General features: G+C 32.7%; 1 protein-coding gene across 2 annotated transcripts; it reads left to right on the top strand.

Moving 5' to 3' along the window:
- Positions 1 to 11,489: 11,489 nt before the first annotated feature.
- On the top strand, positions 11,490 to 13,954 carry LOC111388122 (transcription factor TCP15-like). 2 transcript variants are annotated; one of them, XM_023012796.1, is made up of 3 exons: positions 11,490 to 12,311; positions 12,408 to 12,599; positions 13,443 to 13,954. In XM_023012796.1, exons 1-2 carry the CDS (start codon positions 11,588 to 11,590, stop codon positions 12,581 to 12,583), a joined length of 900 nt encoding a protein of 299 aa, XP_022868564.1. In that variant the 5' UTR covers positions 11,490 to 11,587; the 3' UTR covers positions 12,584 to 12,599; positions 13,443 to 13,954. The 2 variants fall into 2 exon arrangements, with proteins under 2 accessions (XP_022868564.1, XP_022868563.1); XM_023012795.1 differs by having other exon boundaries at positions 11,490 to 12,599.
- Positions 13,955 to 15,255: the final 1,301 nt, after the last annotated feature.

Here is a 15,255-nt window from a genome sequence, read left to right as displayed (position 1 = left end):
ACCACCTATGGCTTGTGAGGCCACCCTTTGAAGGACCGCAATAAAGCGTGCACCGTACAGTTGGAGAAAGCCTACCGCGTGCCGGTGCCATTCAAAAAGTCGTGGTCCCTTGGATGCGACTTTTGTTTGGTACATTAAAAGTAGATTAAAAACGTTATCTTGGAATCCTAAAAAGACGTTAGATTATCACGTGATTCTACTTTGCCCTATTTAGTTTTGATAAAATTTTAATTTTTAATAGATTTTAATAAAAGCTAATGAAATGTATAATTACAATATTGATAAAAATTGTGGATTCAATAAAATTTATGATGAAAATGTATTATCATCTTTAACTTAAATTTTTATCAAATTTGTGGACAAATCGAGCTGGGACATTTATAGCCAAGCAATATTGATTAGTGATGGCAAAAAAATTCATTCAACTTAACCATCATGAGGTTCCGCCTTGAATGAGGTGGGGATCACCCGCCTAATCTGATAAACGGAACAAGGTGGGCGAGGGTCATCGACACATTGCCCTGAAGCAGGAACATGGTCGATACGAAAAACATGATCCCCATCCCACTATCTATCCCATTGAAAGTTAATTTCAAATTTAAGTTTTTTATCCAAAAAAAATATTTATTATCATTTTTAAAGAGAACTTGAATTGTTTTTAACAAAGTCAAAAAAAAAAAGAAAAAAGTATTAATATTCGCTAATTAAATATATAAAATAAATAAACAAATGGGATAGGAAATCTGCCCCGCTACCATTTCGCCCCGAACCAACCCCGTCTCGTTTTAATCGGATATAGGGGAGGGACAAGATAACAAAAATACTTGACGCGACGAGGGACGAGAATGGTCAACTTGCCCCATACCTTTCTCGTTGTCATCCTTGACGATGATTAAAATATCAAAGAATAAAAGTGTTATCGATTAGTAAATTGCGTATCTTGTGAAGTTTATTGATTACTTGAAATATTAATACTTGTATTTCAAGGTCTAGATTTCATGAACTAACTTAGCCCTTGTTTGAATCCCATTTTTGGTTAAAAATATATTTAGAATAATGATTTTTTTTAAAATGTGTGGTTAAAAAATAAGGAAAAATTTTCAATTTACGTGTAATATTATTTTATTGAATAATGAGTGGTTGAAAAAGAAAAAAGAAAAATGTATTTTGATAAAAATGGGAATCAATTTTTTTATTATATATTTCGATTTTATTTTTTTTTGTTACGAACATTTTTTTTTGTTCCACACGCCATCCCTAAGATATTATCTATACTTTTCATCCTTCGATATTTGATCATAATTATGAAGCAGTGTCCCGTCTCTACAGATTTTATACAAAAAATCAAACTAATGAATGTAATTAAAAAGGTAAATATGGTTACCTATCAAGTACGTACATTCTTTGTATTAAATAAACTCGTTTATTTTATCTGTTTATTCTTTTGAAATTGGGAAAAAAAAATCTAAGTTAATAATCAATTGTAATTTATTGTTTTTTCTAATTCCTATTGAACTCTATCTATGTAAATCTAAATAACTTCATAAGATATGATTTTTTGTAGGGTAAAAGACGATAAATCTTTTTTTTTTTTTTTAATTCTATCAATACAAATACAAGAATTGTTAATAATGATAAATGCATTAAGACAAAACTTGAAGGAAAAATGTTCCAAGTGACAATTTTTTTTGTTTCTAACTGAAATCTAACATATAGATTTCAGTTAAAATTTGTTCGTTTTGACTATTATCTATGATAGTAAATATAACTTGTCAATGTTGAAGGGTATAATTGTCGGGTAGACCTGCACATTTTTAAGAGTAGTACAAATTTTTATATGTTGATTTTAATATTTATCTTTATTCGAGGTGAATTTATCCTTTAACACGGAAAGAAATATATATGTCTAAGAAGTATTCACCTCCATCATAATTGCTTCCCATTTGCGTTGTCCGAATTCCGAAAATGAAGAAAAATAGGCATATGCTAGGGTGAAGTATGTGTTAACAAATTGAAGGAAACTATTATACCCTTCACAAGGTTGACATTCGATGTTTGAATGCATATGTAACAACCGAATTAGTAAACGTCCTATAAGGATTAATTTTCCACCTAAACCTATAGTTTAGGGACAATGCTGCCTAAAAAATAATGTTGCAACCACCTAATTTGGGGTTTGTAACAATTGTCAAAATAAAAATTGTAACGGCTAATGGCTTTATGGGGTTGGCATTGATCCTTAAACATATGCGCCAATGCCCCCATATCGTTTTCAGAATAATTTCATATATTTTTCAATTATAAATTCTTTATCATCACACATTATTTTATTTTACGAAATGGGAATTATATTTGCCCTAAAAAGTATTCAAATACTTTTATTTTATTAGAATACCCTGAATCATAGAATTATAATGAAATATATAATAAATTGATATTTATCGAATTTAAGAAAGGGTCAATTAAATCTTCTTTTCTTGATTTCTTGAACTGAAAAATCGATGAATCAGGATCGTGATGCATAAAGATATAAATGGTCCAATGAGAGCAAGAATATTTGGAACATTTTGTTTTTGATTAAACGACCATTTCTATAGTGTTCAAACAATCACGTATTAATCAATATTCAATTGATTAGGTAGACAATAAAAGTACACGCAAGCTCCATGGATGATATAGATGGGTTATCAACTAATTGTAAGAAAATTTTCATGGCTTGGATCTACAATATTGATGTGAACCCGCATAATAACGAACACTACAGAACCCACAGAATATTGATCCGGATCCCAAGAAAACCAATATAACCAAGGTTTATGGATCTGACCCCAAAATAGCGAACCAAGCAACCCAACAAGAACGACGCTGTGAAGAACCTCTTGATTACACGATTGAAGAAATTGAAGTCCGAAATTGTAAGTTCGACACAATAAATTATCAAACCAAAAACTAAGACAATTACATGAAAATCTTGACCTCGTGATTACCCAATTTATGAAATCTCCCTTAATTTGTAAATGCCACAAGATTATTCTTGATAAGTTCGGTAATTGATCATGGAAGAACAAGGTTTTGAAGCAAAAATTTCGAGAGAGAAAAGTCTCAATTTTTCATTATCAAAAGTCTTAGGATCAATAATGAAATGAAATTCCTATTTATACTAAAGTCTAGAAATATGGAAGAAAAAAAAACGTGATTTAAGAGTCACAAAATAATAAACTTGCCAAAAATAAGAAATTGAATCAAAATAGGATTCTCACGAAAAAATTGCAACTTTAGTCCCGAAGTATACTATGCGATCGCATAGATTAATTCGTTGTTGCCTTTTAATTCCTTGCCTCACCGCTTGCGACCGCATTGATGGAACAACTATGCGGTCGCATAGTTGTCCAGTTGGGCTCCACTTCCAGTCTTCTCCAACAAGCTGGTCCCAATGGTTTTGGTCTTCACTTCCTTCACGAAACTTGGCTTTTGGTTCATTGTCTTCATCATGTTGAACCCTGTGATTCGAATAGGTGTTAGCTTGGCCTTTATTGGCTCTTGGATGTCTTGAACTTGGCTCTAATCTCTTCCCAACGATCATCAACCTCTCATCGATTGGTGGCACGCCCCGGATCATATCAAATATTATTGATATTAGCCCTCACACTAATTTAGACATTTAATCCATCAATAATTGTCACATGCACGGGCTTTTGTGGGTTGAAATAACTCATCTCAATATTCAAGAAAGCAAAAAAGTCATTTATTTAAGTATATTGTCAACATCTTCTTTAAATATAGATTGAATTTTAATTTTTTTAACCAAAGGTCTAATACATACTCTTTTATATATGGACGACCGTGAGTAGGATTTTTTGTTTACTTACATAAAATTTTGAATTTCTTAATTTAATAAAACTTAAGCTGGTAAAGATTAAACAAATTAATTTACTATAATTTATCATTAAAACATCATATCCATTTTTCTATCAAAGACGTGACATATAAACTAATTATTTATTTTCAAATTGTGAAGAGTTTATCAAGTAGCATTTTTCAATTTGGCTTGTCTGTTTGTTTGTTTGTTTTTTTCTTTATTATTTCTTCTTTGTAGAGGAAAAACGTCAAGCTTGTGGATAGTCTCCTTGCACAGCACAATCCTTGGGCTAATCCATAAAAATTCTTGAGTCATGTTTGATCGGACATTGATGGATAGAGGCCCAAATGGCAGTTTGTAGTTCAAAAAGTTTTGGCCCATATTGCCCTTGGAGAGATTTGAGTTGGTCCTCGTTGAACAACCCACAGGAGTTGGAATGGTAGGCTATACAAGACTCATCTGTTGAGCAGAGATGAAAGTCTACTTTAATTACCGGACGGTGTCAGTGACAAGACCGTCGCTAAACGAATAAAATAGTTAGTCTAGCAATAAGAGGTTGGTCTTTGCCAACTCAAATCGATTGGAAGGTTTGGCACTTCGATATTGACTCTTTGCGACTTATAATTGTAGTAGGCTCCAAATGTTGGCTTGTTCGTCCATTGAAAGTGTTCTCTTTTTAAATTAATCGTCAAGTATAACCAGCAATAACAAAAAATTGAACAAAGTGTCATGCAACGTGTTATATAAAAAAGATTAAGGCACTATCATCTCAAATTCACCTATATTTCTCCACTTTAACCTAAATTCTCATATTTGATTGTAATTGAATGAATTTTATGATCAATATTCTCATTTGTTCAATAATCTCTCTCGGGTAAAATGCAACGAACTATGATGACTCTACATATTTTTTGCTTCCTTTTCTCCATTTGTTTTAGGGATGACAAAAAAATCTGTCAAACCCAATATTCGCAGGGATTGAACTCCAAACTCCTCTTTCCTTCATCTCCAAGCTCCGAGGCTCAAATCTTCAATTGACCGTCTCAAGACATGCCAAATCGCCTCATATTCTTCCCACTTCACCATTGAAACATCAATCCTGGGTATCTTCATCTACAGTCACACGAATAAAACAAAAAAGTCAATAATAATCAAAACCATCACACTCAAAACTTAGAAGAGTTAATTTAGTGTTAAAAGGTCGAGATAAATGTATGAAACACACTAATCAGTACACACCAGTGTGCCGTGATTCTTATTAGTTGATAACTGGCCATTTATTTGTTTCGTTGTTACCACATAAACGGAAGAACCTCAATTTTCAATAAATAGACGCGATAACCTAAAATTTTGACATATGAATAAAATCTTGAATAATTTTGATATTTTAATAACTCATTTTTATTTTATTTTTTTTTATTTTTGTGAAAATCAAGATTTAAAATCTTGAGTGCATGAACTACTTCTGCTGCAAATAATGACTTCTGAAACTACCAATTTCCATTGTTTTTCTACCAATTCATATGCACGCATTGACAAATTCTTGCTGAAATTGGGACACCCAATTCATAAAGTCATTATAGACTTGTCAAGATAATGGTGATAGTGACATAGACTTTACCTACAAAGTGTTCAAAATCTGAGACAAAATTATTGATTTTTCTTTTCCTCTACCAAGATTTGAGAGTGCCGAATCTCGAAGGATGCCAAATTTTTAATTTATGTTCTAGATGATTGTGGGTATATGGTTATTTTCATTTTTTACATGTTATGTTCTTGATATGTGGTGTGATAATGTTAAATAGATGAAAAAGATTAACATATTTGGTATATGATAGAACGAGTCAATTCAACAACAAATAAACCCCGCAAAATTGTTAGAGTTCGGGTGTAACCCGGATTTCATTAAGAATTATAATGGAAGTTAGTAGTATGCCTTGAAGAAGTCAAAGACGAATAAGGAGAATAAACCACGTGAAGACTGCTCGCCAATCGTGCAGGTGGGGCTCGAGCGTCTTTTTCAACGACTTGACCACTCATCGGTCGCGCCATGGGCGCTCAAGCAGTGGATGGACCACTCGCTGTACGCGAGCCCACTACTTGAGCATTGTGTTTATCAGGCTGAAATCCTAGTCGCAATTTTGGCAGTTTTTATATTCCTATTCTACTTCAAACACTCAATTATTTGGTAGGTATGTTATATGATGACTCCACCATAAGTTAAGCTCTTCCTTAGATTATATGTAGGAGTAATTACATTTTTTGAGAGAATCCTCACTTTGTTATTCAACTTTTGTAATCATCTTTAGATATGGTGAATTTTCTTTTTCGCTGTTCGTGACTTTTTTCATCTTGGACTTCTAAGTAAATCTTGTTTTCCTATTGTTATATTTCATTTTCCATTTCTCATGTAATTATAACACATTATATCGATCCCTTCTTTAATTCTCTCGGACCGTTCCACTTTTTCCATTTCCTAATTCTTTGTGCAGTTGGCTGCAAAATCATTAAAATTTTCTATATAAATAAATAAATAGGCAAAATTTCGGAGTTAAACAAATAATTCAGAGATGAACAGCCAAAAACATAGGACAAATTATTTTGCATGATTAGCAAATTATTTAGGTGGCAAGTCTATCTTCATCCGCACCTGATTTCTCAATCAGGATAGCGACCTAAACCTTGGCCCATTACTTCATCAACTTAATATTAATTATTATGCATTTGTGAATAAATCTTTCGAAGATCATGAATAAATATTAAAAAAATGGCTTCTTATTTTTAATAAATTTAGAATATATTGCAACTTCGATCTAATGATAATAAATTTTGAATATAATCTTTAAAAAGAAAAAAAAATGCGAGAATTATATATAAACCCCCGTTTGATTCCCATCTTTGAAATAAAATGCATTATGGAATAGTAATTTTTTGGAGAATGTTCAGAAGTTTCAGCCTCAACGTCGTGGGCTTTGGAGGCTACCGCCTCGGCATACTAGGCTTCGAACTTTATAATCCTGAGCCTCAATTAAGGCGTTAACTTTGGCCATGTTGCATTCCGCTTTGGCTTCAAGGCCTCGGCCACTGCACTGTGTGCTTTGGCTTGAGTGGACCTAGAACTACAGTGTGATTAAAAAATAATCAAAAGTTTTTGAAATACATGTATAATTATTTTATAGAAGAATGTGTAGTTGAGAATAAATTTTGAAAAAATGTATTCCTAAAAAAAGGCTCAAACAAGGCCATAGTATAACTCTCATGTTTTGTACAACCAACTTTTCTTGTACATTATTTGAAAATAGGGTCCAATTAATGAAACGTGACAGTGTCGTTGGTTATGGAAACTGTACTTCCAATATATTGAATTCGGATATTATTGGTTTTTTATCATTGGCCCAAGTGAGTAAAAGAAAGGTATTTGGGATTTAAGGACAAAAGTTGTGATTATAATCAAATGAAACAAGTCGAATCATGTCAATAAGTATAACTTCATGTAAAAATTAAAATGGAGGGATTGACACAACTGATTGTCATCTAAACAATGTTTAATACTTAACAAATTTAGTTTATTGTTCGAGAAATTGTATTCTTAATTGTCTTAGCCCCTATTTGATTTAGATAAAAATCAAGTTTTTAACAGATTTTGATAAAAGTTAATGAAATATGTAATTAAAATATTGTTAGTTCCATGAAATCTGCAGTTAAAATTAATTGTTAATTTTAATTTTAATTTGAGCCCTTCTTCATGTATAGGGTCACGGGCAACTGATACCTTTAAATTTTAAGTGGAACCCAACGAGGACTTTTTAAGTTCTAAAGATCACAAGTAGACATATTATATGGACAACTCATTGACAAGGGTTTTGTTTTATGATGTTGGTTGTTGAAATGTTTTATTAATTTATACGTGATTCGAGAAATTTTATCATTTTATGGTGCTACTTAGGGTAGTCAAGATCCAAATACAATTCCAACAATTTACGCAGTAACACGAGACAATCAAGGAGATGAGGGGCACACTTTTTTGAATAATTTCATAGGTACAAGGAAATTATTAATAGAAATGATACAGGTATTACATTGACAGCATTCGTATAGTGCATTTTTTTGTGTTTGTTGTATGAAAAATTAATGAAAAACCATAAAGTATCTTTTTGTATGAATTCTATTAAACTTTTTCTGTACCTTTGTCGTAAAATTGCACTTTTTTCTTTCTTTTTCAGCCCTTTAGTTTCAAGAATCCGTACCAATTGTTTTCATTCTCTCAATCCGTGGATTCCAACCCTTCCACGTCATACGTACCAAGTTGTTCCAACCAAATTAATTGAGGGGAAAATTACAGCAACAGTCCCTAAACCTTTCAATTCTTGCAGATTTTACTATAACCTTTATTTTGTGTCACTTTTCTTTTTAACTTATTTAATGGGAGAAAAATGAAAGTACTATTTTACTCCTTCCAATTTAGTCAAAATTGGTCAAAGCCCACTATCCTTGGTCAACTAACAGTTAAATGGATGAATTTCATCCATCTGGATTTTAGATACATATTTTTGAAAGATTTGGAACTGTAAATAACACAAAATGAAAATTATGGTAAAATCTGCAAAAGTCGAAAAGGTTAGGGACCGCTATTGCAATTTTCCCTTAATTGTAGTACTAATAATGTGAAGAACAAAGCCAGGCAGGAGAGAGTTCATTTTATCTTTTTCTGTCTCGTTTTCTTTTCTATTTGCCTTTTAATTAAAATTAAATAGTTACCATTTAATCCCTTTAAAAATTAAGATTGTCAGCGCTTGGGTGATACTTTTTTATATTATAAATATCATTTGATTAAATTACTTTTTATTCACACATTTCGTGAAATTCATAATTACTACTTAATTATTCATCATTCGTTTTAATTTTTTTATAATTTAAATTGATTACAACTTCAAATATGCCATATGTCACGTGATGGTTTAAGGTTCAAATGGACTATAGAGTATGAAAAGGGAAGTGGTATGCCAGCCTTTTTCCATTATTCACAGTTTTCTTCGTTTCTTTTGATTAAAAATTTTCAATTTGTTACGCTTTGAAACCTGTAAAGTCTTGGCAGCAAGGGCCACGCAGGCTTTCAATAGTGGTGAATAAGCAAGCCCTTCACCCTATTAAGCAAAGATATGTAATCCACTAGTTCACACTTTCGACATTATTATCGTCCATTTAGTTTTCACACAACAATGCCCTTCGATGGAAGCATCGCGAACCGGCCGAAACCTTGCTACAAAACGATGAAGGCAAAACATCCAGAGAACCGACCGGCAAAGGTGACAATAATATTCAAATTCGAACTTGGACGTACTTTAGAAAGAAAGTGTTCGATAAGGAAACAAACTTATCAATCACTAAAAACTAGCATGTAATCCTTTGAGGATCAAAGAAGATCTCGGGGAAACAAACTCGTTGAAACGCAACTCAATTCCTTACCTATAAATACATGCATATGTAAATGGAAATGTAGGCATTTTCTAAACTCTAACCAAATCTCCATCTATTTTTCTCTCCAGCCCACATTTGATTTGACCGTCGAAACACTGACGATTGCCGACCCTTTTTTTTGTCAAATGATCTTGGTGTCTAAAAGTGCTTGAGTATATACCTTTTTTTTTTTTTTTTTTTTTTTAATTATGATTTATTTATTTCTTTTTAACTTATTTAATGGGAGAAAAATGAAAGTACTATTTTACTCCTTCCAATTTAGTCAAAATTGGTCAAAGCCCACTATCCTTGGTCAACTAACAGTTAAATGGATGAATTTCATCCATCTGGATTTTAGATACATATTTTTGAAAGATTTGGAACTGTAAATAACACAAAATGAAAATTATGGTAAAATCTGCAAAAGTCGAAAAGGTTAGGGACCGCTATTGCAATTTTCCCTTAATTGTAGTACTAATAATGTGAAGAACAAAGCCAGGCAGGAGAGAGTTCATTTTATCTTTTTCTGTCTCGTTTTCTTTTCTATTTGCCTTTTAATTAAAATTAAATAGTTACCATTTAATCCCTTTAAAAATTAAGATTGTCAGCGCTTGGGTGATACTTTTTTATATTATAAATATCATTTGATTAAATTACTTTTTATTCACACATTTCGTGAAATTCATAATTACTACTTAATTATTCATCATTCGTTTTAATTTTTTTATAATTTAAATTGATTACAACTTCAAATATGCCATATGTCACGTGATGGTTTAAGGTTCAAATGGACTATAGAGTATGAAAAGGGAAGTGGTATGCCAGCCTTTTTCCATTATTCACAGTTTTCTTCGTTTCTTTTGATTAAAAATTTTCAATTTGTTACGCTTTGAAACCTGTAAAGTCTTGGCAGCAAGGGCCACGCAGGCTTTCAATAGTGGTGAATAAGCAAGCCCTTCACCCTATTAAGCAAAGATATGTAATCCACTAGTTCACACTTTCGACATTATTATCGTCCATTTAGTTTTCACACAACAATGCCCTTCGATGGAAGCATCGCGAACCGGCCGAAACCTTGCTACAAAACGATGAAGGCAAAACATCCAGAGAACCGACCGGCAAAGGTGACAATAATATTCAAATTCGAACTTGGACGTACTTTAGAAAGAAAGTGTTCGATAAGGAAACAAACTTATCAATCACTAAAAACTAGCATGTAATCCTTTGAGGATCAAAGAAGATCTCGGGGAAACAAACTCGTTGAAACGCAACTCAATTCCTTACCTATAAATACATGCATATGTAAATGGAAATGTAGGCATTTTCTAAACTCTAACCAAATCTCCATCTATTTTTCTCTCCAGCCCACATTTGATTTGACCGTCGAAACACTGACGATTGCCGACCCTTTTTTTTGTCAAATGATCTTGGTGTCTAAAAGTGCTTGAGTATATAAGTATCCTATAGGTAGTTAGGTACATGGCATGAGATATGTCGTCAACAAAACTCTTAAAAATAAATAAATAAAAATAATAATAATAAATTGGTCAAGACAATTATAAATAAAAAAAAAAGAAAAAAATCAAATATTTATTAAATATCTCTGATATATATCAATACTTGGAATAATTATTCATGAAAAAGAAAAGGTATATATTAATTAATTAAATACACAATATGTATTAATACTTGGAGTCAAGTCGACAAAGTGCTCGTGAGATGTACATATTTGTGCCATTCAAGCACAAGGGTTACACGAACACAATTATCGACACATGAGTTCAACCTCAGTACACAACCTTTGTGTCCCTGAACCAGTGATTATACATGTGATGCATTTGAATATGTTAATGAGAGATTTGAATTTTGGGATTTTCGACGTGAATTTAATTGTTTCGGACACTCTCTCATGAAGAGTGAATTTGATTTAGATGAAGACTCTTAAGTATATCACGAAACTCAAGAAAATTAAATAGTTTTGCTTCATCTTTTAGCATTTTTGAACTCCGCATCTTTGAGCGAAGTCACTTCTATTTTTCTCGCACTTAGTTTGGAGGTTAGACCTAACCTCCCTTTGAAGTACTGAACTCTCCATTTTGACATTATCGTGGTTTCAAGTAAAAAATAAAAATGTTGATAAAAGCTCCTCCAAAATCAAAAGCACAAAATAATCAGAGAGAGAGAGAGTCCCACAAGTAACTGAAGTGAGGCTCATTTACAGATAGATACACCATACGTGTACTGACCTAGCCCATAAGAGTATATTACTTTATGATCATGGATCATGGTGGAAGTGATAATTCTATGCAAAGCCCAAATTTCCCACTTGAGTTACTAAAGAAAAGAAATTTTGAAGAAGCTAGTTCCAGCTCGATTTTGCCTACAAATTCAGGAAATTTGGAAGCAGAAAAGAAGCCTCAGCCTAAAAGGAACTCAACCAAGGATAGGCATACAAAGGTCGATGGCCGGGGTCGTCGGATCCGAATGCCTGCAACTTGTGCTGCTAGGGTTTTCCAGCTTACTAAAGAATTAGGCCACAAATCAGACGGTGAAACCGTCGAGTGGTTGCTCCAGCAGGCGGAGCCAGCGGTGATTGCCGCTACAGGTACTGGAACCATCCCAGCAAATTTCAGTTCACTTAACTTATCGGCTAGGAATTCTGGTTCAACCATGTCAGCACCGTTACATTTGAGGAATAATTATTTTAACCAAACCTTGAGGAGTAGTATTGAAGATTCACAGAGGAGGGTTTTGTTTTCTGGAGTTGGATTATCACCACCAGAGAATATTAATCCATTAAATTTTTCTAATGGAAATATAAATGTGAATTCTATGTTACAAGCAAAGCAAGAACCGGTAGTTCAAACTCACATGTTTCAGTCAAGTACCGGGTCGATTCCTGCTAGCCAGGACCAGATTCCGGCGACGACGTTTCTTATGATGACAAATCATAAGAGTCAAGTGATGAGCGGTGATTCTTTATGGACATTTCCAGGTATTGGAAACTCTAGTACTATGTGTAGAGGAAGTTCAATGCCTAGTAGTGGACTACATTTTATGAATTTTCCTACGCCTTTGGCACTTTTACCAGGGCAACAATTGGGTATGGGAAATGGTGGTTGCAGTGGAGGCGGGACAGTGATGGATGGACATTTAAGCTGGCTATCAACACTCAATGGGTTTAGTCTGGGAGGTTCCGAGGCTCAAGCAACCAGCCATGACGCAGAGGGCCATGATCTACACATTACAACTAGTAATCACTTATGAATTGGATTCACCAAGCGTATGATATATGCCCTTTTTCTTAATTTTCACGGATTTCTTAGATATCCTAGATTTAAGAACACTGCTTGAATTTCTATTCGATCTAGTTACATTTTTATGTTAGTACTTTAGGGTTTTGTGAGAAATATATGAATAATGCTATTGGCCGCCATTTGCATAGTTATTATACGAAGAAAATAATGACATTGATTATATTCCTAGTTATTATATGCTAATCTTTCAAAAGATTGCCTGTCCTCTATGCTTTGGGTTCAAGGAACTAAGACGAATTTGCATGTAAAAATGTACACTCAAAAGTTACTTGCTCAATTAGCATTGATATTTTACATGCTTAATTTATTAGGCATCAGATAAAATTAATCAATGAGCCTATTTGGGAGTGATTTTGAGAATTGATTTTTTGACCGGGAGAAAAGTGGAGTCCACCTGTGAGAGAAGAAGTCAAATATGACGGTTGGAATAGTGAAATAACGGTAAAAAAATCAAATTTTTGGGCCAAAAATTCGCTCCCAAACAGGCTGAATAAATTAAATTTTTTCCAACGTGGAGCCTTTAGTCTGAAACCTAATACCTAATACGTGCACGATAAAATGGGGGTAGTGGTGAAATTTGAAGCTGAATCTTTCATCCGTTCTGAAACTGTATTTAACTACCTCAATAAGATGTTTTCTTATGTGGAGTGTACTTAGCAGATATAAATTCAGTGCTTGTTTTGACTTTCTGATTCTTCTCGTGTCTATTAACGCTATTATCTTAGTACTAAGTGTCCATAAATTTGACAAAAAAGGAAGAGCAAATTGTCAATTTAGTATCCAAATTATTTATTTTTCATCATTTTCAGGTGGCTCTCAGGAGCCTTATCTGATGGCCCATTGCCATAAACTCCTATAAATTTACTCAGTACCTGTGGAATCATCCTCCTCTTTATTATATAAGGTAACTGCAGCGATATTCAAGGTGGTGGTTGGTGGTTGGGTGGTGGTGGTGGCCCTACCACACTTGCCATACCAACCTGTAAATCAGGACCGTCAATAAATGGTCTGTTCTTGATTGATCAACATGATCAGTTACAGATATATAGTGTCTGTGTGCTTTTCTCAGTTTGGGGAATTATATTTTCTTGATTTGTTTCAAGTATCTTTACGGAGTTATAGAATTAGAGTATCTGCTGGCTTTGCTTTCCTGTAATGGCCCAGTACATTATTGTCCTTCCTGTATAAGCATATAGACAGACACATGCACTGTATGTGGTTGTTTCTTGCAACGTTCCATCAGATATTTTTTCCAAATGCTGTAAAACTATGATGCAAGAGAAATTATTCCTCTTACAAAGATTGATTTATTTTTTGTATTTTTGGGAAGAATTCAAGTTTTTACATCAAGAACATACGAAAAAAAAATCAGAATTCATGATGTTCGTTTTAGAAAACTCAATGGCTTGTTTAATAGAGAGGATTAGTTCATTAATATCCAATTATGTACCAATTATCCTATACCAATGTACACCGACAAGGTCCTGAATTAGTCTAAACCCTGCATGCTGCCAAAAGGTCTACAGCACGACTAGATTGTATGAAGAATTTAAACCTTGTAGATGATATTATTAATTTATATTATATCATGAGAATAGTGTCCATAAAATAAAAAATTTGGTGTCAATGAGATATTCAGATATAGATACTATCGATCTTTTTATTGTTGATAAAGAAAAATATAGCTGTAAAATATTTAGTCTGTAGTAATATTAGTTTAATATACTAACATTCAACAACAAAGTAGTTGTGCATTTGAATGTGTGTGTGTGTGTATATATTTATATATATATATTGCTAAATCTTTAGGCAATAAGATCAGATTTTTAGGCGGTGAAATTATAATTACAAATCTTTAAATTTCATCATTAAAATAATATTCAACTACATCTTTATTCGTTGTTAAAAATTTCATGATAACTTTGACATTTTAATTTGTTGTAGTAATATACTCCTAAAATAAAATCAAGCCAGTTAATTACATAAATTCGATCCTTTTAGCGAAATCTTAGTTGGATCATGCTTAAAGTTCAATTTAGTTTTAAAATTTCATATATGTCATATTTCGTCATATATCGTCCCCATGCTGTCAAAAGTTACTTTGTTGACAGTCGTTCCATAAATAATATTCTAAGTAAAATCTACGTGGCACCCTTGGAACAAAAATGTTAAAATGAGGGTTATACCAATGTCTTAGATTAAAATGTTAAAACACGTGTTTTGTTTTTTCTAACACTTTGATAACGTGCTATAGTGGTAATTGATATTTCTCATAGCAATTAAATGGAAGATTCGTTGCAGCATGGTTCCCAATTCAGTAATTTCATCAATTTGGAAGACGATATATACGAATAACTAGAATTTTTTATTTATTTTTTAATTAAAGTTCAATTATCCAAATTAAATTAAACTGAAGTTCAGTAGCCCAATTAAATATTGAAATTAAACTGAAGTTCAGTAGCCCAATTAAATATAGTGACCCAAATAAAATCTTGCTAAAAGTTCAGTGACTCTTCAAGAAATTTTACCTACATAGTATATATCTCTTCCTAATCCTAGATTATATTGTTAAAAGATGTTAACAAATTTAACCAAGTAATTATGCGCACTAATATCACTTAT

This window comes from Olea europaea, unplaced genomic scaffold (genome assembly GCF_002742605.1).
Source record: "Olea europaea var. sylvestris unplaced genomic scaffold, O_europaea_v1 scaffold456, whole genome shotgun sequence".
Taxonomy (NCBI): Eukaryota; Viridiplantae; Streptophyta; class Magnoliopsida; order Lamiales; family Oleaceae; genus Olea; species Olea europaea.
The sequence above is the reverse complement of the archived record's forward strand: the minus strand, read 5'-3'. Positions and strand labels throughout refer to the sequence as shown.

Bases quoted from the DNA above. Each gene is read 5' to 3' on its own strand.
- LOC111388122 (XM_023012795.1), top strand. From the start codon at position 11,588: ATGATCATGGATCATGGTGGAAGTGATAATTCTATGCAAAGCCCAAAT.